This window comes from Dermacentor andersoni, chromosome 5 (genome assembly GCF_023375885.2).
Source record: "Dermacentor andersoni chromosome 5, qqDerAnde1_hic_scaffold, whole genome shotgun sequence".
Taxonomy (NCBI): Eukaryota; Metazoa; Arthropoda; class Arachnida; order Ixodida; family Ixodidae; genus Dermacentor; species Dermacentor andersoni.
Window position 1 is genome coordinate 201984228 of NC_092818.1, and position 19549 is coordinate 202003776.

The 19549-nt window shown below is 51.1% G+C and overlaps 1 protein-coding gene across 2 annotated transcripts in view; it reads left to right on the top strand.

The window, feature by feature from the left end:
- The window catches only part of LOC126532370 (anionic trypsin-2-like), a 79982-nt gene that overhangs the window by 29768 nt on the left and 30665 nt on the right, over window positions 1-19549 (top strand). Inside the window, exons 2-3 of one of the 2 annotated variants that reach the window (XM_050180094.3) lie at window positions 10823-11009; window positions 16107-16197. In XM_050180094.3, coding sequence (XP_050036051.1) covers window positions 10823-11009; window positions 16107-16197 — 278 coding nt within the window. The remainder of the gene's footprint in view (window positions 1-10822; window positions 11010-16106; window positions 16198-19549) is intronic. The other variant, XM_055071561.1, reaches the window with a different exon arrangement.

Here is a 19549-nt window from a genome sequence, read left to right on the forward strand (position 1 = left end):
ACAAGGACCCTCGTCCGTGTGTTGACTACAGGAAGTTAAATGCCATCACTAGGGATCAGCTGTACCCGATACCCAAGATTGAGGAACGAATTGAAAGTGTTAACGCTGCTAAATACATTTCAACTGTAGATCTCGTGCGGGGGTACTGGCAAGTTCCCCTTTCAGAAAGTGCCAGCCGCTATGCCGCATTCATCTCACCTGTAGGCACTTTTCGCCCTCTCGCACTCCGCTTCGGGCTGAAGAACGCGCCGTTTAGCTTCTCTAAGTTAATGGATATTGTCCTAAAAGACTTGCAGGAGTTAGCCTTGTCCTATCTTGATGATGTAGCAATTTTTTCGGACAGCTGGGAGCAACACGTATCGCACCTCAAACAGGTGTTCTCACGGTTGAGGGAAGCCGACTTAACGATGAAAGCGGAAAAGTGTAGATTTGGTTGTTCACAGGTTACTTATCTGGGCCATGTTGTCGGCCAAGGCACGAGACGGCCGGCCAAGCTGAAAATAGCTACGATTGGACAATTTTCTCAGCAGCGCGCGAAATCAGAGCTTCGTTCATTTTTGGGACTTGTGGGGTACTATCAACGGTACATTCCGAATTACTCGCAAATGGCAAGTCCATTAACGGACGTCCTCCGAAAGGGAGCACCGAGTAGCGTACACTGGGATAAAGACAAAGAGAACGCTTTCCAAAGTTTGAAAACGCTATTGGTTTCTCGTCCTGCGCTTCGCGCGCCAGACTACACAAAGGAATTCATAGTTCAATGCGACGCAAGCGAGAGAGGTATGGGCGTGGTACTTAGTCAGGTCGGCGACGATAACGAGGAGCATCCTATCCTCTATGCCAGCCGTAAACTAAATGTAAGAGAGGAAGCCTACAGCGCTTCTGAGAAGGAATGCGCTTGTTTAGTTTGGGCCGCCCAGAAGTTGTCGTGTTACTTGTACGGAGCGAAGTTCATCTTCGACACCGACCACTGTCCTCTGACGTGGCTCAATGAAATGTCACACAAAAATGGCCGCTTGCTCCGATGGAGCCTCACTCTCCAAGAGTACAACTTCTCCGTTAGAGATAAGAAGGGAAAGTTGCATAGCAATGCGGATGGTTTGAGCAGACTAATTTGAATTCTGCGTTTGAGGGTCCCGCCTAAATTTTAGGGTTACTAGTGTTAATTTTGTTAAGCCAAGAAGATCCCCTCTCATTTAGGAGGATTCCCTCCATGATTGCTGAATTTGTCAGCACGAAATTGCTTCAGAAATTGGCATAGCAAAATGCAGCATTTTGTTTTGTATCTGCGTTTATGTTTTTTTTTTGAAGCCTAGTGGGTTTAAAGTGAGAGCCAAGGTACGTCATCTCGGCGCAGAGCCGTGTTGTGGGGTTCATTTTGCAGTTGCCTGTCCTTGTTGGATCTTTTGGGGCCGTGGCATCATTGCACAAGTGGTTACTGCGAGCCAAGACATCACTCGCTGGCCACCAGCCGTTCTCTTCCTGCCCAGCGGTTGTCAGCGCTAGACAGTCGAGATTTCCCGGGCCATGGAGGCGCTGTTAAGAACGGCCAGCTGCAGTGCAAGTTTTGCCAACCCGTTGCGACTGTGGAGGCAACATTCTGGGAGCGTCACCGCCAACCTCTAGCCACGGCGTGACTAAGTCGACTTTGTGTCATGAACAATACGCGCATCCTCCACTCTCCGTCGCTTCAGCTAGGATACCTTCGACGAAGCAGGCTTTGTGCTGAAACCGTCACCGTTACGCTCTAGCCTCATCGCCGTTGTGACTGAAGGAGTTCGACGAAGCAGGCTTTGTGCGCAACAGCACAACGCCGACCTGATCTGCTACGGGTTGGGGAGTTGACGCGGGGACGCCGACGCAGGCTCCTTCCCACGCACCGACCAGGACGCAAGACAACGCGCTACCCGGAACGGCTCCGAGTTCTACGAAGCCCCTCTGACGCAGGCTCCGGACCATCGCACCGGTGTGTATGCGTGTGTGCGTGTGTGTGTGTAACCCGTCCCGGAGAGAGGCGGCCTGTTTAAAATGACTGAACGAACGTTCGCGTCACCTTTTATCGGGAGAGGACCGAGTGTTTAAAAACCGCTGTTGTGCGGCTGCTCAGGTCACTCTCTCTTAAGCAGTCATGTTAGACTGATGTACTTTCTCAAACAGTCATGTTAGACTGATATAAATATTGTAAATAAACCCATATTCCTCGTTCTCGATGAGAAGCAGTCCTTCCCTTCATCAACGTCCTCAGCGTGGATAAGTTGGACGACGGCGTGAGCCAGCTAACTTCTAATTCATGCCCGGCTCCAATCTTGACAACGGATCACGAGCGATGGGATTGAACCCCCAATCATAACAACGCCTGACGAACGGCTGGCGGCAAGCTCGGCTGCGATGGCCACCGCGACTTCACGGACAACCCCTTCGGCAGCGTGTGCAACGTGTGTGAAAGACTGCGGCCTAACTTTAATGAAGCACTGTGTGCGTAGCCTTTGCAAAAACCAAGCCAAACAGACATTTCGCTAGTGAGAACTAGGTTTACAAGAGTCAGACAATTTTTTTTCTATTCATTGCCGGTGTAAGAAATGATCTGCAGGCGTTCATTATAAAACCATGTTCACTAATACTGGCGTGCCCCAGGGTTCCATATTGGGTCCGCTTTTATTTTTATTATACGTCAATGATCTGCCTAACTGCCTCTCTTCTTCGAAATGTATACTTTGTGCAGATGATACTACTGTCATTAACTCCTATGAATGTCTTACAACCTTAGTACCTAACCTTAATGGCGATTTACACAGCCTGCTGGAGTGGTGCCATACTAACCAGCTGCAGATAAACCCGTCGAAAACAAAATTTGTTGTATTCACTTCCCACCAACGAACACTTCACTCCATTTATTCCTATTTTTCTGGGTGGTGGTGGTGGTGAAAAACTTTTATTGATGAGAAGGACAAAAGTAAAAACAAATTAAAAAGCAGCTTTGTGGGCGGCCTTCAGGCTGCCGGTTGTGGCGTCCAGGCCATGCCTAGTCGCGAAGTCCTCCGCCCAGTTCACCAGCCGGAGTTGGATATCCGGCTCGGTGCTGGACAAAGCAGCCTCCCACTGCTGCGGATTGCTTAGGCGCCAAGAGGCAGGGGGCAAGTGTGCCGGGCAGGAGAATAGGACGTGAGCATAATAGGCGCGGGAGCCGTCACATAAGCGGCCGTCCCGGGGTGGAAGAGGGCAAGACGTGCTGGAGTAAGATAAGTATGGGCCTGAAGGTTGCGCCATAAGTGTTGGTGGGGCTGGGAAAGGGATTGGTGCGGAGGGGGGAAGGTGAGACGAGATAGGCGATAGTGCTGCGTGATATCGCGGTACGTGAGGAGCGCGTTGCGCGTATCCATTCCCGGCGGGGGCGGGCTTGCCCGGTCAGTCGAATCTCGAGCGATGGAATTGGCCGCCTCGTTACCAGGATGGGCCGCGTGAGCGGGCACCCAGATGATTTGGATGGGGCGAGAGGGAACGGTATCGGAACGCAAGATTCCGATTGCCGGGTGTGCCAGCCATCCAACCGCGTAGTTGTAGACCGCAGGTTTGGAGTCGCTGAAGATGTACTTCGCGGAGGTTTGCGTGATGGCAAGGGCAATAGCTGCTTCCTCGGCCTCGACAGAGGTAGAAGTGTAGACTGAGGCAGTAAGAGTGGGTCGGAGAGAATTGTCAATGACGGCAAGGGCATGTGCTGGGTAGCGGCGGTACGGGGCAGCATCTACGTAAGCCACGGCGGCCTGCCGTTCGTACTGACGCCAGAGCGCGGAGGCTCGCGCTGCTCTACGGGAGGGGTAGTGTTCGGAATGCATATTTTTAGGGAGGGGATTAACGGTTAGGAGGGGGAAGACATGGGAAGGGATGGGCAGTGATGTGGGAAGAGGAATAAGAGGGGAGAGATTAAGGGTGGAGAGAAGTGCGCGACCCGGGCGGGTGCGGGAGAGACGGAGGAGCTGCGCCGTGCGATGGGCCTCCGTCAGGGAGTTGTGGACGCCCATCGACAGTAACCGAGCCGTCGACGTAGATGTGGGAAGGGACAGGGCTGACTTATATGCGTGGCGAATGAGGCTGTTGACTTTGTCTTCCTCAGTACGAGAAAGGTAGAGATACGGAAGAGAATAAATGAAGCGGCTGAGAACAAAGGCCTGGACCAGGCGGCGGAGGTCGTGTTCGCGCATGCCGTGGTGGCGGTTTGCAATGCGGCGTATGAGGCGGACAGTGTGGTGTACAGTGTTTGTGAGTCGAGTGATGAGGGTGGTGTGCTTGCCATTGGACTGAAGAAAGAGTCCGAGGATGCGGAGGGTAGAGACGAGTAGAATGGGTGTGCCGTCAAGGTAGACGGTGAGTGGAGAAGGCGACAGGGGGGCCATCCGCCCAGGCCGAAGGAGCAAAAGCTCCGATTTGGTCGGGGAGCAGCTCAACCCGATGGCCCAGGCGTGAGTTGCTACCGCGTCCACACCTGCCTATAGAGCGGTCTCCATGTCGCCAAGATTGCCGGTGGTCACCCAGAGGGTGATGTCATCGGCGTAGAAAGCATGAGACAGAGCTGGGATAGCTCGTAGAGCACGTGCCACCGGGAAGAAGGTGATGTTGAACAGAAGAGGGGACAAGACAGAGCCTTGGGGGGTACCCTTGTTGCCAAGGGAGAAGTAAGGAGATGAAAGTGGGCCGTATGAGATTTCGGCTGTGCGGCGGGCGAGGAACGCGGTGACGTAAGCATGGACACGGGGTCCGACATGAAGGGAGGAGAGAGCGTCCAGGATGGCGGTGTGGTGTACATTGTCGAATGGTTTAGTAAGGTCCAGCGCCAGGATAGCTCGAGTGCGTTTGTGGTGGGAGGGGTGTAGGACATCCTCGGAAAGTTGGAGCATGACATCCTGGGTGGACAGCTGGGGACGAAAACCGAACATGGAGTCCGGATAAAAGTCATGATCATCCAGATAGGTCTGGAGGCGGGCCAGAATGACATGCTCGAACAGCTTGCCGAGACAGGAGGTGAGAGAGATGGGGCGGAGGTGTTCGAGGGTAATAGGTTTGCCGGGTTTGGGGATGAATGAGACACGTGCATGGGTCCAGGAGGATGGAAGAGTGCCAGCCTGCCAATGTGTATTGAGGAGATCAGTAAGGGCTTCGAGGGAGGGGGTGTCTAGGTTGCGGAATACCTTGTTAGTGATGCGGTCCGCCCCCGGGGCCGAGGTGGTGCGGAGTGTGAGTAGCGCCGCACGAACCTCGCCCACGGAGACGTCCGCCTCAAGGTCAGGGTTTGGGGAGCCGGAGTAAGTGGGAAGCGGAGTAGGTAGGTCGGTGAAGAGGTAGTGGTCCCGGAGGGCAGCCAGGAAGTCAGTATCGGTGAGTGGGGAGGCATAAAGGAGATGGGAGATATCCTTGCGCTGGGAAGCTTTAGTGTGTGTAGGGTCTAGCAGCACCCTGAGAAGCGACCACGTGTCGCGGAGGCCCAGGTTGCCTGCCATGCGGTCGCAGGTCTGGCCCCACTGTTGTCTAACGAGAGAGGCGCAGTGCTCCTCCATGTCCAACGCGAGTCGGGTCAAACGGAGGCGCAGGCGGCGATTGTATTTCTGAGCCTGCCACCGGCGGTGGACAGCGTGATAGGCCTCCCAAAGGTGCAGCAGACGGCTGTCTGCCGTAGTGGAGTGTGGTGCTGTAGGGAGTGTGGATGTGGCAGTGTGGACGTCCGCCAAAAGGGTCTCGGTCCAGGCAGAGGGAGGCAGAGAGAGAGATAGGAGCAGAAGAGGAAGTAGAGAGACGAGTGGAGCGAAAGCGGCCCCAGTCGACTATCTGGGTCAGACGAGTAGAGGCGCGAGCAAGGTAGGGGAGTGGGAAAGTTGTACAGAGGACGTAGTGATCGCTACCGAGGAAGACCCCTGCATTAGTCCAGGTTGGATTGGCGACATTTTTGGCGAGGGTAAGGTTCGGATTGGTTTCTCGTTGAACACTAGATCCGATCCTGGTGGGGCAAGCGAAGTCATTAAGGACCGAAAGGCACTCGTTGTGGATGAAAGTCCAGAGTGAGTGGCCTTTGCGAGTGTTCTGGGGGTAGCCCCAGCTGGTATGTGGGGCATTGAAGTCGCCAAGAACAACCAGGGCATTGCGGCCAGCGCAGGAGAGCGCTCTGCGGAGGACGAGGAGGAGAGGAGCTGAAGGGGCTTTGGGAGGACTGTACACATTGAGAACAAAGAGGCTTGTCTCAGTGCGACGGCGAGGAAGGATTTCAAGGAGGAGATGGGCACAGTCCGAAACGTCCAACTGGTGCTGCACGGCAGCAAGGTTGCGCTGCACCAGTGTGGCAACGTTTGGGTGGACCCCAGAAGAAGGATGGAAGGAGGTGTAGTCGCGCAGTTTCACGGGAGTTAGGGGTTCCTGGAGTGCGAGGACGGAGGGGAGAGTGTCGGGAGGGATGTTCTGGAGGTGGAGCTGCAGGGTGTTCCGCTTGCTGCGGAACCCCCGACAGTTCCACTGCCAGAAATTAAGGCGCGTGGGGTGTCTGGCCATGATGGATGGCGGAGTCCCCCGACAGAGCTGGGGTAGGCGCCGGGGTGAGTGGGGCAGGGAGCGACAGGTGTGCGACGGTGGCCTCAGTCGCGCTTTGGCGGGTCTCTAAGCCGCGACCCTGGTGTATAGGGCGGTAAGGTGGGATTCGATGGCGGCCACACGGGTGTCGATACTGGCGACGCGCTCCTCAAGTCGCGCAAAGCGGGCCATGACGCGCTTCTCAAACGCCTCGAAGAAGGAGGTTGTTTGGCGAATCACGTCACGCTCGCGCGCGACGGGGTCGGAGGAAGGTGATCTGCGTTTGAGCGGGGCACTGCGGTTGGGAGAGGAGGCGCGCGATGATGCAGCCGAGGATGCCGTATTTATCGGCTCCACAGCTAGCGACGACGGCTGTGGAGGTGCGGGAGCTGGGGAAGTAGGAGGAGGCACGGGGGAGGACAGATGTGCTAGCGCGGCCTGCAGCTGGCGCGACAGCTCCTGAATTTGGAGCTGCTGGGCAGCGATAGTGGCCTCGAGGGCCGCGGTTTGGGGGTCCGACGTGTGAGGCTGCGGTTTCCAGCTTACCGGTGATGTGGTGGTGGTGGCGGGGGCGGTGGACGCCTCGGACCTAGGCAGAGGCGGGAAGGAGACGGAGCGGTGGCGGCTGGCAGACTAGGCACCACGGGAGACAGAGTGGCGGCGGGGGCGGGAAGGCCGGGAGGTCTTGAGGATGGGCACGGTGGGTGGCGCTGGTGGGGGAGGCTGGTGCTTGGAGGTGGCCGGGGGCGATGACGGGCCATTCCGCTCGAACCGGAGCCCGCACGGGCGCGAGCCCGTTACGTGGGCTCCCTTGCACAGAATGCAGCAGGGGACGCAGGTTGGGGGCTCGACTGGCTTGTGGGCCTGGCCGCAGCGGTGACAGAGGGCGGACTTGGGCTTGGTGCGGACACCCGCTCGGTGGCGAGGAGCCCAGCAGTTCGTGCAGGCCTCGGCTCTCGGGCGGAACGGGTGGCAGCGGTAGACCCCGCAGTTGAAGACGATGGTGGAGGGACGAGTAGAAGCGCCGACGAAGGTGATGAGGATGGACTGGGAGCGCCCCCATCTGGCGTGCGTCAGCGATGGCATAGGGGGTGTTAACGTTCATTGACTGGAGGTCTTGGACGATCTCGTCCTGGGTTTGGGAGTCCACTGCGTTGTGTATGATGCCGCGGAGGGCGTTGTCGGGTGCGGCCATGTAGGCACGCAGGGGGTAAGATATGGCACCCAGGCGGAGTTCCGAGACCCGGAGGTAGAGGCGAGCGCGCGGCTCAGATGGGGTGCTCACAGTAAGGGAGTTGTACGAATTTATCCGTACACGGTCGGCGGTGCGTGCGGTGGCGTAGTCGATGGTCGCACGAGTGCAAAGGATTTGGAGCAGGGCTCCGTTAGTGGTTGTGCGGAGGTCAAGCCCTCCTCCCAGTCCTCTGCCGGGAGGCGAGGTAGGGGAGCGTGACGACGGAGAGTGGTAGTGCAGGCATACTTGGATGGTGTCGAGGCAGGCGGTGGCGGGCTAGTGGGCCGCGGCTGCACGTTGTGCTTTCAGGGCACGGACCCAGCGTGAGTCAGCTTCAAGCTCGGCAGGGCTGATGGAGGTGTCTGCGACTTGATATTCCATGTCGGCGTGTGAGCTGTATCGACGGAGGGGGCGAAATCGAGCTGCGTCGACAGCAGGCGTTGCGCGGAACGCAGCTCCCGCGTAGGCAGAGTCCGCTTCAAAAAGGCGGTCGGTGGGAAACGGCGAGAAGGCCGCTTCCCATATGACTCCCGACGATAGCGGCCCGGGCAAGGGCGGTCGGTGAAGGTCGCGTCGTCTCTGTGGTTACGGAGCGCGCTGACGACACGTCCGTTCACTTCGGCTGTCTCGTTGTTCTCTATTTTTCTGGGCGCAAGTCCTATCCGTGCAAGTTTTTCATGTAATTATCATGGCATAGGAGTAGGCAGAAATCTTAAATTCATTGAACACTTAATCAAAGTAAAACAGAAGATTACCTACGGGAGTAGGGTACTTCTAAAAGCACGAAACATATTTAACCATCAAATATTACTATAATTATACTTTTCATTTATTCATTCCCACATTAACTACTGTGTTACTTGCTGGGGAAACACTTACGTAACCCACTTAAACTCATTGCAAATCCCACAGAATCAGGCTATTAGGATAATTACATTTAACCCATAAAACAACAACGCCTCATACCTTTTACGAACTAATCACATTCTGTCAGTCACGCAACTCGTTAAATATAACCTAGGTACCTTTTTGTTCAGTCAAATCAATTACACACGATGCGATAGCTTGATACCAAAGTCTTCTCTAATAAATACTAATATTACGAGGTTTGCAATAAATAGGAACTTCATTTTACCCAATATATAGTACGTATACGTACTAATTACGGCAAGCAGAGCGTCCATTCTTCATCTGTCGCGTTCTGGAACCCACTACCATTACATATAAAAACACTTAATATTCACGAATTTAAGAAACAACTAAAAGGCATCATATAGGCATCAGATTCTGTCGAATACGGATGCCGATATAGTTCATACTCACAACCATTCTTTCAGGGTGCCTTCATTTCATTTTCATTGCCATACGATTAGGTTTCTGTCTTTGCCTTACATGCACATTAGAGTAAGCAAATTATACCGTGTTTGTCACGTCAGCTTCTCTGTTACTTTATTAGTTGTCAACGAAATTATGCTACAGTGCTTTCTTTTTTTTTTTTTTTTTTGACAGATATGTACATGTAATTCTTCTATGTTAACGATTTGTTGAAAGCGCTGTATTTTTTTTTTACGTTTACCTTGTAAAGGAGGTCCCATCGCAGTCGTTGACTTCGGGACCTCCTTCTGTATATTAATGTCTTGTAATCTTTCTAATCATCTCAATAAAAAACGGTTGTGAGTTCTGGAGGCGAGGGAGCCACTGCAGGGCACGCCTCGGACAAGCCGGCGCGGTCCCCGCTGCTGGCGCTCGTCGTCACGGCGACAGCGAATGCTTGCGGTGATCGAAGAAACTCTGTTCGTGAGTGTTCTTGCATGGGCATATGAATGAAACCGCGCGTGTTTAGCTATAGTAAGCGAACGTGTGTGCTTCAATTTGCAGTAACTATAAGCACGGCAAGCTTTATTTAGGATAATATTCCAATACTTTGCTATCGCTGTCAATACTAGGCACTTCGGGAAAAACTGCGACTTTTTAACGCGAGAGCTTTACTAACCTCGTCGAGACCAGTTTTGCCGTCGCCGCGAATTTGACCTTCATTTGACCGCAGCTCCGCCGTAGCCTTGGCAACGCATCACGTGACTTGCCGCGCCGAGATCCAGCGCCGGCTTGGCGCATGCGCTCTCCGCATCTGAGCTGCCGCCTGACCACGCGACTCGAGCTTGACCTCGAGCCGAGTGCGAGCTTGGCCATGGATGAGAGCGAGGCCGTGCCGTCTTCCCTGACCGTTGCGCGAGAGGTTTTGAGCCGTCGTCGCCAAGCGGCGTCTGACCACCCCGCGGATATCGCCCGGCAAGCACTGGAGAGGGTCCGGAATGCAACAGGCGTCGCACCGTCGACATCACTGTAGCGACCGCGTTCGCGCCCTGTCCCTGTGTGCATCGACGCTGCGCCTGTTCGCGGCGTCTGTTTGCATGTCCAGCACTTGCGCTTTCCCTGTGGCACAACAGGCGCCGCACCGTCGAACGATGCGTGTCTACCCAAGCCTAATCAAAGTCGTGCCTAACCGCCGACCTAGGCGTAGCCGTCATACCTGGCTTAACGATGATTGCATACTGAAGTATAATAATTACAGCTAAATCAAAGGTTAACGAAGCCAAACCAAGACTTAATCAGGCTAAACCAAGTTTTCGTTTTGCATATTTAGGGTTAGCTGAGCTAAGCCCAGCCAATTTTCTTTATATATTTCGCTGTAGTGCGCAATCATTCCCCGGAATATATGAACCGAACATTTTGTTCGATATGCTGCATGCAGTGTAGGACTTTCTTTTTTTTTTCTTTTTTGCACCACTTTCCAGTACAAGGGCTTCTTATACGCGCTAGCACAACAAGAAGTATAATAGAAGATCAGTAGTTTGATTAGTACAACGTACGTTGGAAGTGATGAGCTTTGTATCCGTCACTGATTCTTGAATGCTGGACGCACTGTTATTGAGGACGTGAAGGTTGCTTTCTGCGGTCATTTGCAACGTGTGAGACCGTGCGCGCCTGTTCCCATCACGACTGCGTTTGGCTCAAGCGCCCTGGTCTACCACTGTGCAGCGTCGGAGTGCGGCGTGCGGCCCATGCGGCCCCTGGGTCGCATTGTGGGTGGCCGTGTCTCCAAACCAGGCGACTACCCGTGGCAGGTGGGCATCAAGTACCGCAGCGGTTTCCGCACCATCCACCTCTGCGGAGGGGCACTCGTCGCCGACAGATGGGTGCTCACGGCGGCGCACTGCTTCCAACAGTAAGGCACTTCGCGCACCGGCTGGCGCATGCGCAATCGAAGAGATAAACGAGCGCGGAGTGATATGTTGCCAGTGCGGCACGATGAGCGAGGCCTCTGTCAATGAGAATAACCTCGAAGGCGGGTTTAGATCAGCGTGTCAGGAACATTAGTAATGCAATAAGACACAGAGATGCCCTGTGTACGTCTGAACGAAGGCTGCTGGGGATGATAGCATAAATTGTTTTCGGGATGAAATTAAAGCGCATGAAAAGAAATAGCTCGTTTAGTTAAAATGCTTAGCTAATTAGTTGGCTTACATTGTTAGTAGCTTGATTAGTTATTTAGCTTTAATTACTATATACTCTTGGTTACCTATTGGTCACTTAGGTAAATCATTAGTTTTTCATTTAGCTAATAAAGTTTCTTATTTATGCGTAATTATATTTAGTCAATGCGTTTGTTATTATTTCGTTTAGCTATTAGTTAGGTTAGCTATTAGTATGCTTAATTACTCATTTATCTAATTGCTTAATCACTTAGCTATTAGTTATGTAAATGGTGTATTAGTTCAATTAGTTTTGTTACTGTAGTTACGTTAGCTATTTTGGGAGTTTGGGTAGTTATTAATTATGTAAGTAGTCAAATGATTTTAGCTTAATTAGCTTATGTGGTTAGATTAGTAAGTTAGGTTAATTCAGTTAATGATTAGTTTGAGAATTGTTAAGTTTAGTTAATGACTTACCTGTGTCGTTAGATAATTTGAAATAGTTATATTGTGCGAGTTAGCTCATTAGTTTAGTTTGTTTTATTAGTTTGGGTAATGAAGTTATTTATAGTTATGTTTGGATATATACGTTAGTTAATACTTCGTTTACTAAAATTAGTTAAGGCTAGCATTAGTTGACTACATTGTTTAGTTTTGTTGGTTAGTTAGTTAGCTTATTAGGCTATTAGTTGGATATTTAGTCAATCAGTTTTTTTGCCCTTGTTAGTCAGGTTAGTTACTATTTAGCTAAGTTCAGAAATAACTAGTGTTTATTAGTTATATAATAAATTTAGTTAATTAGTAAGTTTAGCATTTTATTAGTACAGTTAGCCAGCCTAGTTAAGCTCCCTTGCAACTGAACCGACACGCAAACACAGAACAAATGTTAGGCATATTGTCGCTATCACGAAGCCTGCTGTCACTATACAGGGTGTTTCAGCGAACACTTTCAAAATGTTTAAAGGTTGCCTGTGGCAGATAGCTCAATTCTAGTTTATGAGTCGGTCTACTCGAAGCGGCAGACGCTACTTGCAAAAAAAATTGCAATGCAAAATGGACTAATTAACAAGAATTCAAGAATGAACTTTTTAGCTAATTATCGGTGGTGCCAAAAAACGTGCACTCGCCAAGAATGAAATGAAAATTAAAAATAAAGAACCGACGTTTCGGGCCCCGTACGGGTCCCTTGATCACAATGAAGATGTAAGCATGGGCGCGCGGCTATTTATGGGTGAGGTTGCGCAGTGTTCGGGTGTATATCTCGCGAAGATTACCCCGCGTCCTGTTTATCGTGTGTCTAGTTGATTGGATGCGAAATGATTCTAAAAGCAAACGGGCAGATATGTGTTTTTCTTTTGCGATGATGGCTGCCGAGTCCCAGTCAATGATGTGTCCGGTTAGTTCGTGATGTTCCGCCAGGGCGTTCGCGGCTGTGTGGCCCTTGGCGACGTCATTCATGTGTTGTCTCAAGCGCCGTTTAAAATTTCCGCTCTCGCCGATGTGCGACACGTCACACTCCTTGCAGGGTATTTTGTATATCACTCCCGGGTAGTCCGCGTGTTGCAAAGGGTCTTTTGCGCGTACCAGCTGTTGGCCAAGTTTTCGGGAAGGCACGTGGGCGATCTGAACACCGTAGCCCTTAAAAATTCGTGCCAGGGCTTCGCTTGTTCCCACTGTGTAGGGTACCGCCGCGCGCTTCACTGTTTCTTTCGCCGTTTCACGGCGGGGCTTCGCTGCTTTGCGCTCCTGAGCAGTTGTCGAGGGTAGCCATTGTTCAACAGGTCCCTTTTTACAACCTGTAGCTCTTGCCTACGTTTCGTGGGGCTAGAGCAGACGCGGAATGCCCGGGAGAAGAGTGCTGCAGCGACGGATCGTTTTTGCCCAATTGGGTGCGCCGAGTCATATTGTCGCCGAGTCGCCGAGTCAATTATCATATTACAATTTACAAATTTTAGCTGTGGAGTTCGCAAGGCGGATCCACTTGGAACGAATTCTCAGGAAGACACCAGTTTCTAGATATAAATTCCGGAACTTTGCGGAGAAATGCATTTGCGTGCCAGTTACTTGTGTGCTTCAGTGCATGAAACGGCTTTTTCTTAACAAATTAACTGGAACGCCAATGGATTTCTTTGCAAAGTTCGGGAATTGATATCTCGAAACTGGTGTCATCTTGAAAATTCGTTCCAAGTGGATCCGCCTTGCGAACTCTACGGCTATAATTTGTAAATTACAATATGAGCCATAATGAAATTAGTTAAAAGCTTAAATAGGAAATTTTATTAATTAGTCGATACTGCATCTCAATTTCTTGTGCAAGTTTTGTCCACCGCTTCGAGTAGACCAACTCATGAACTAGAATTGTGATATCTGCCACAGGCAACTTGCAAAGATTTTTGAAAGTGTTCGCTGAAACACATTGTATATCTCTAGAGACACGAACCGTTCAAAGATCGAAACGCGAGCTGCAATTAACGCAGCCCTTTCATGCGTGATTACATAAAAAGTGCGACATAAAAGCCGGTTTGTAAAGAAGGAGTAGTCGCAAGTGTACCTTTTGAATTATGAATTAGGCCGCCGTTACAAATACAGGTGAACATGGAAATGACACAACGCGTTGTATCATGAGAAGCCAACATAGAAGGACACCAAGGAAAACATAGGGGAAATTTCTTGTACTTACTGATTGAATTGAAGAAATGATAAATTAATGGCAATGAAAATGGATGAAAAACAACTTTGCCGCGGGTGGGGAACGATCCCACGCGCCACCACCACGCTAGCTAACACTCCCAAGGTTAGTTCTAGTAGTAACACATAAATACCCAAGAAAGCGGATGGGAAAACGGCGCCGCGGTAGCTCGATTGGTTAGAGCATCCCACGCTTAATGCGAAGACGTGGGATCGTTCCCCACCTTAGGCAAAGTTGTTTTTTCATCCACTTTCATTGCCATTAACTTATCATTTCTTCAATTCAATCAGTAAGTATAAGAAATTTCCCCTACGTTTCCCTTGGCGTCTGTGTTTGTTGGTTTCTTACGACATGATTAATAAAAATCGGGCCCCTCGGTTAACCCCATTTCTTGTTCTTACAACGCGCTGTAGTTTTTTCCGAATTGTACGCGTCAAAAGTTTTTGAATACTGCAAAAGCGGCGCGGCGATTTGCAAGTTGTGCCGCCAGTAATGACAGTCAGCTCGTGCGCGCACAAGATTTACTACATTGATTACATTGTTAACTATATGCTTGCGCGAAAGCAGACGCACAGAACGCCCATAGTCTGGGGTCCGGGCGTTTACGCTCCCACGCATACACAAGTGCGCAGGTAAAGCCCGGCCTCAGCGCGCAGGCAGCCCGGGGTGCCCAGCCGTGTGGCTTTGGCCCAGCGCGGGCGATATATGCACGAGGCGTTCCCATAGCGTTGCGCGAGAATTTCGTGAGCAGAAGAGAAATTGCCGGTTTCACTACACCGACTGCGATAGGAAACCTCTACGGTTTAGCGTGGCGCTTGAACTTCTCAGACGTCGTTGTAATTACAAACGGGTCCGAGTCTCGAACGCGATATACGCAGGTGCGCCAACATTTATGGCACCCTTAGAAGCTTTACCACGCCGTTACTACGCACTGGTGTGTAAAATAGCGAGGCTAAAATGATTGTTTGTGTTGCCTTGTTGCCTTAAGCTTCAAATGTTACTCTTGCCTTCATATGTAATATGCCTACCACCACTCCAGGTTGAAACGTGGGCATTAGAGAATAAATTACGATATACAATTTCTCTTGCACATTCACCGGCCTGTGCTGCTGTGAAGGAATTCTTTGAGAGAGAGAGAGAGAGAGAGAATCAACTTTTGTACTGAGCTCTTAGTGACGGTTGGTGCGCGCTGGCACCAGATGGAGTGGAACCTTCTTCTCAGGTCCCATATGCGTCCAGCAGTTCCTGGCCCCTAGCCGCCAGCGCGAGCTGGGTCGGTAGGTCGGGGCTGGACAACAAGGTCTTCCATCGCTTGGGGGGGGGGGGGGGGTTGGGGCTGGGGATGGGGGGGGGGGGGTTCTTGAGCTTAGTGCACTCTGCAAGGATGTGTGCTACGGTGCCTTTTGACCGTCTGCAAAAAGGGCATGAAGTGTCATGCTCTGTTGGGAACATCTTGTGTAAGAGCACCGGATGCGCTAGCGACCCCGCTTGCATGCGTCGCACGATCGTTTGCTGCATTCGGCTGAGCTGCGGATGCGGACGGGGAAGCCTACATCTGCCGCTTCTGTACATTTGCGTGATTTCTTTGTAACTTGTCACGGGGTGCGGTAGCTCTGGCTCGTCCTCGGCCCGGATTGACAGCTCTCGGGCATAGTGGTCGGCGAGTGCGTTGCCTTCCACTTGCGAGTGAGCCGGAACCCACACGAGCTCAACGGCCCGTCCCGGTGATTTGTATTTGGTGAGGATCGCTAGTGCCGCGGAAGAGATGTTCCCCTTGCGGCAGCTCGCGTAGGCGGTCTGGGAGTCTGTGACAACGGTCCTCACTCCCGGTTGTGCGAGTGACAGGTGCTTTGCACTGAGGCCGAAATCCATCTAGCAGCCAGTTACGCCACGGTGACTCATTAAAATTTAAAGTAAGTAAGCAAGCGTAAGAGGTGTTCTACGGCAGTCATTCCCGCTTGAGTTTTATAGCTAAAAGGTTTTATACGTGCGCACTAATGCTTAAACTTCCTCTGCCACCGCTGAAACAATGAACAGGCTGATTTGTTTAAGTACCGTCAATGCCGCTACGGCGCATCAATTGCAATGTTGATGCCGGTATCTGTACCGATTCGTCGCAATTCAAGCTACACACTTGGTGTCGTTTTTCTGCTGCCTGTAGCCGAAGAAACATATCGAGGTACATATTCCGCCTTGGAGACTACAACAAGAGTGTCATGGAGCCAGGTGAGATTCACTCCAAAGGTGACATGGTAAGTGGCCTCTTCTCCACTGATTCAGCTGAAGGGGACCTTCAAAACACATCCCCTAAAGCAGTCAAATAATGATTACAATAACAACAGCATTTCAGATTTGTGAAGGCACAAGTTCTTAGCAGGCGCCCTGAACGCGCAATAAAGAAAAAAGAAAAAAAAACCAAGCTTGTATCTTAACCGGAGCGACCGGTTAACACAACAAGAAGCAGGTAACTCTTCTCGCCTCTGAAAGTTAGCACTCTAGTTTTGTGACCGGTTACGAAAAGAAAGCATCCAAGGTTCGTGACGATGCCTCTCTTTGACTTGAGCGGATGGCGTCATCGCTTTCAGTTGAAGAGACTGAATTAATAAAGCAATCGACTCCACATCTTCTTGCGACGAAAACCCAAAACTCGGACATTTGTCAACATTAAACGTAGGTGTTGAACCCTCGGGCGGCACAACAAATAGATGTCAGAACAAGGCATCTCAGGGCGCCCTGCGCGGGTGAACAATAGCAGGAAAGCTGTGTACATGACTAGAAACTATCACATCGAGAAAGTTACTGACAAAACTAAAGCAAAGCTTGATCGGCCGGCACATGCTCTTCCCCAACCCAACCACGGAACGTCACGGCGAAGATACCAGGTACAGAAAGAGAGCTCATAACGCAAAAGTCGGCGTCGCATCATCATCATCGTCATCATCATCACCATGTCCGCTGTACGACAAAGACCGAAGTAGATATGAGCAAAAGAACCGCACTTATGTTAGGCCGCGCCCATTGAGCAATGCGCCTCACTCGCTTCTGAGCACTCTTAGCGGAGGCAAGAGCCTTCGTACTATGGATATAGTCGTGATGGCTTGAAAAAACAGCGTTTTCTACATCGTAGTGAGCGCAACTAGGAGGCGGAGAAACGGCGGTCGGTGACTACCAATACGCGCTTCACTGAATGGCACGAGTCTAAATAGCTGAGGGGACATGTAGGTGTGGCTATGTCGCCATGTCAATTGTTTTCAGCTAAACGCGTTTCACAACAAGCCAACTGCGAGCGATATCTGCACAGACATATAGCAAACAGCACGCGGCGCGAGGTCGTGGCTCGTGCTGTCAGCAGCGGTCTATGCACTGGAGCTGCCGGACTACCAAAGTAGTCACTGGTGATTGAAAAACAAAAATCGTTTCACGTTGTTGTATTTTAGTGAGTGACAGTGCGCGAAGCCAGTGTCGTAGATAAAAGGAGTGGTGCGGCGGAGACACCGTAACATCGAGAGCGAATGGGTGGGAAGCCGACGACGAAGAAGCGACGCGCGTGATATCTGACGCGCCGTCAAGACAAAATACTAAGAAGAAAGGAATCGTTAAGGGCCGTACACGATGGGTTACGTAGAAGAAAATGAAGGAAAAGGGAGAGACCCTAGAACGGCGTGGACGCACGCGAGCGCCGAGGAGGTCAGCGACCGCCGGGAGCGGGAGTAAGCCGTCGGGCTTCCAGACTCCAGAGCCTGGACTGCCCAGCCTCCGGAGCTAGGACAAGGTCCCACCGCGTGACTGGAGTGAGCTGTCAGGCCTCGAGCTTCCACATTCCCACAGGCCTGGACTGCCTAACCTCCGGAGCCAGTACAAGTTCCCATCGCGTGACAACCTGGAGTTCGCTCGAGGAGCGACCAGTGTCTTCCGTCGACGACGGCTCGGCACTCTTCGCCTACGCGACAACGTGCCAGAACTGTTGGTGAGCCGCACCCCGCTCTCAGTCTACTGTCCCTGTGTATTCGGACACACCTAACAACTATAGGATTAGAATAGCGGTGACTGATTAATGAGGACTGCCTTTGTTATAAGCAGTGTGGAGTGCTCTTTATCCCTTTGTTTCTTTTTCTATCCTTTGTTCATGTGTGTTTTCTTTCCACTTTCTATATGTATGGTATGGTATGGTATGGTATGATGAACTTTATTTAATGTCCTGAAGATCAACCCTTAGGTTGACGCAGGCAGCTCCCACGTCGAGACAGTAAAGTTTAACCTTACCGCCGTATCATGGGCCTTCTGGACGGCCTGTACTTGATCGAAAAGACCTCCACTGTGTAGGACTCGCTGCCACCAGTCTCTCTCCTTGTCACAGTCTGTGAAAGTCACAGGACACTGCCAAAGCATGTGATCCAGAGTAATGATGCCATTACACTTCTCGCAATTGATTGGTATCTCTCTTTCAGGATATATCTTGTTAATAAAGTTTGGACTTGGATAAGTTCTTGTTTGCAACACTCTCAGAGTCCCCGCTTGAGCTCTATTGAGCTTAGCGTGTGGCACTGGGAATTCCCTTCTGTTCATGTAATAATGCCTCGTGATTTCATTATATGTTAGTAATTGGTCCCTGTTCTCCTCCTGTATATTATTAAGGTCCTGGTCGCGTAGTGCACGGATAGTAAGTCCTCGTGCAGCTGCGTTAGCCCCCTCGTTTAAATTCTTCCGAGATGGATCGACAGACCCCATGTGTGCAGGAAACCAGCGGATTTCGATCTCTTGGCTGTCCAACTCACCGATCAGCTGGGCAGCCCTTTTGGTTACAAAGCCATTGGTAAAGTGTCTAATAGCCATTTTAGAGTCACTGTAAATCTTCGTCCACTTATTATTCCTTAAAGCCAATGCTATCGCTACTTGTTCCGCGACTGTCGTGTCTTTAGTCATGATTGTAATAGCATCCCGAGTGAGACCATCTGCATCTACTACTACTGCCGTAAAAGCTTTCTTTCCTCTGACCCACGCAGCATCTACAAATGCCGCATGTTCTCTGTCGTGTTCTATCTCTTGCAGGAGAGCTTTGGCCCTTGCATTTCGTCTTTCCAGGTTGTGCACCGGGTGCATATTTCTGGGGAAAGGAGTCGTCTTGATTACCTCTCTTATGCTATCTTTTAGTTCTACTGTGCCTTCACCTGAAATTTTGGATTCGGTTGGGCACCATCCTACCTCTTCTAGTATTGCTCTACCTGGCCTTGTTCCAGAGAGCCTCTCTCTGTGGGCAATTTGCTGAGCTTCAATTATCTCGGCTATTGTGTTGTGGAGCCAGAGTTTCATTATTTGTTATCCGGAGTGTTAATCGGTAACCCTACTGTTGTTTTGACTAGCCTTTTAATTAATCTGTTCAACTTCAACACCTTTTCGCCGTTAGCCCTCTGCAATTGGACAAAGTTTTCGGGCTGCACCCACTTCACCTGCCTGTTGCGCGACGTCACAAAACCGCAAAAACTCACCGCGTCAAAGTGACGTGTACGCGTGAAAGATGTATTAATATGCCGAACAAAACTGCATTTTCTTCTGAATAGCCGCAGGCTGCCCCGTTCCGAAAGGAATAAAGGATGGCTGCCACCG